Raw genomic sequence first — 2,424 nt, forward strand, 5'->3', positions numbered from 1 at the left:
CCTTTAGTCCAACTCTAGCAAAAATGGATATATATAGTACCTGTGAGTAGATTCTATATAAGCTCTGATGGTGCAGTGGCATAGAGCACCATCTCGGAATAGGTGTCGTGTGAAAGTGAGGTTGAGGGTTCAAGACTGGCTGAGGACATTGTTTTTATATATTTTTTCCAGCACCTTAAATGCATCTGGGGCTTATAAACAGATGGTTTTGAGGTCATATAAAGCATTTCTACACCATTCAGAGATCATAGACCCACTCTATCCACTACTATCAACATCTACTATAGCACTATTTCCGTCTACTGTAGCACTATTTCCGTCTACTATAGTGCTACTTTGCACTAATTTGCATTATTAGTGCAAAATAGTGCAATTATTTTTGGGGACCTCTCGATTTTGCACTATTTTTCACTATCCAACTACTGTGTCTATTAAGAGCTAATTTGTACTGAATAGGTATAATTCGCAAAGGTGGTTTTTACAGATGAAACTGGGATGAGCTAGGAAAGGAAATGGTCCAGAAATGGAAGGTGGGCGTCAAAGGGGAGGGAATGGGCGGCAAAAAGGGGCGTCTGTTCAACGTCCGTGACAGTTGACCCGTACCCGTCGTACCCTTGGCACCCGGTGCTCACACCCTTGACCTGCTGTGACCCCCGGGTCACGGGTAAGGGTATTTCACGGGTTGGATCGAGGGTCACATAGGTGACACCAGAGGGTAGACCCATGCCATTGCCTATGTACGTTCACCCCTTGTTCTCTGTTCAGCGTGGTTTCCCCTTGTTTGCACACGGACAATAGCTCCCCTTGTTTCCCCCCTTCGCTATCGTCCTACACCCTTGTACTCGGTGCCCATGGCAACGCCATTGTCCCCTTAGCACTTATTGTTCGTTCCTCGTATATAGTCAGATCCCTTGCTACCTGGAGACTCTAGTTTTGACCTCTTGTCTCCAGGTAAGCCATCGTGTATTTCGCTCTGTAGATACTTCGCTCAATACACCTCTTGTCTCCAGTCCTGCCTGTTGAGCTCCGCTCCAGTCTCACTATGATCAGAGTCCATTGGCGCTCCTGCCTGCCTCGCTCGTCTCCCCTACTCGCTCGACAGTCAGTCGTAACAGTGAGCTTATAGATCGCAGCATACAATGAACAGCACAGATTCTGCAGTGTCGAGCAGGGCTCATAACCTGTTGAACCCGGGGGGCAAAAGCCTCTCCCACGGGTGGCAATGACAGCAGATAGCCTGCAACTCACCTAGAAGGGTTGTTGGTTATAAGAGGCTTGTTAGAGCAATGAGAGGAGATGTTCAAGTGAACTGAACTATAGATTGGGGGTGCAAGAGTCCCCTATATATACTACTGTACATCTGTGGCTACGTAGTGCTATACAGCACCTTCCCAGGATGCACAGTCGCACAGAGAAGCAGTGAATACACAGCGAAGCTGTCATCAGCAAAACTAGCAAACTATGGTCTCGCATGGCCACGGCGCCCGAAACTGGCCTGCCCCTTCCGGAAACCGCAAGCACCGCCTAATATCGGCCAACTCCCATCTCGCCTGACGGAATCTGGCCATCTCGCATCTGCGCGGATGGATCCCGGCAATGGTAGTTAGGTATGTATCTTGCGCTATTACTTGATACCATTTACTTTTCATTAGACAAGATGCGGATATATGTATGCTATGTCCAAGTCGCTACTAGCAGTCAAGTGCAAGACACCATTCTTGTGCATGATCCGGATTCCACCGAGAGGTGTACACCTCGCGACCAAGCACCAGGCGTCAACACTATCGCCGAGCTCGAGAAGCAGATCGCCGAGGAGCAGGCCCGCCTCGAGACCCGCTCTCATGACAAGCACGACAAGTCGACCGCCCAGCTCCAGATCGCCAGTGCCGGTAGCTACTCATAGGTAGACAACGAAGGTCTATTCACGAAGGACGGGTGCGCGGCGCCGAACAAGTGATACAACGACTCGGCATCCCTTGCTATCCGACACGGTCCCTATCAACGTCCCCGCTATGTCCAACACCGTATCAGTCGTACGGGCAAAGCCCTCGGCAGTGTACACGATATTCACAAAGCATGTGCGAGGCCTTGAGACTCGCAAGATCCTGGTTGCACTATTCATAGGACTACGGTGTGCGCGGAATAGACAGCTGCTACTAGTCGCTGCTTGGAGCGATTGAGGATAAGTCAGGGAGAGAGGGCATGGGTCGAGGGAACAGACGGGAGCGACTCTCGTTGACCCCGACATGGAAAGCGCTGACCGTCAAAGAGGGCGTCTATTTCGACGCATACGTGGCAATGTGTCTTGCTTTCCTTCACGATCCTCACCCCGCCTTCTTTCTACGTTAATTCTGCTGATGATTTGCTCAGATCTCTTGTAGATGGGATGCACATGTGCTTCTGGCTTGAGACGCACTCGATGGG

General features: G+C 50.3%; 1 protein-coding gene across 1 annotated transcript; it reads left to right on the plus strand.

Moving 5' to 3' along the window:
* Nucleotides 1–1,583: 1,583 nt before the first annotated feature.
* Nucleotides 1,584–1,903, plus strand: DICSQDRAFT_176036 (uncharacterized protein; the record flags this gene model as incomplete). Its single annotated transcript, XM_007371842.1, has 2 exons — nucleotides 1,584–1,599; nucleotides 1,653–1,903. 2 exons carry the CDS (start codon nucleotides 1,584–1,586, stop codon nucleotides 1,901–1,903), a joined length of 267 nt encoding a protein of 88 aa, XP_007371904.1.
* Nucleotides 1,904–2,424: the final 521 nt, after the last annotated feature.

This window comes from Dichomitus squalens (assembly GCF_000275845.1).
Source record: "Dichomitus squalens LYAD-421 SS1 unplaced genomic scaffold DICSQscaffold_361, whole genome shotgun sequence".
In the NCBI taxonomy this organism is placed as follows: Eukaryota; Fungi; Basidiomycota; class Agaricomycetes; order Polyporales; family Polyporaceae; genus Dichomitus; species Dichomitus squalens.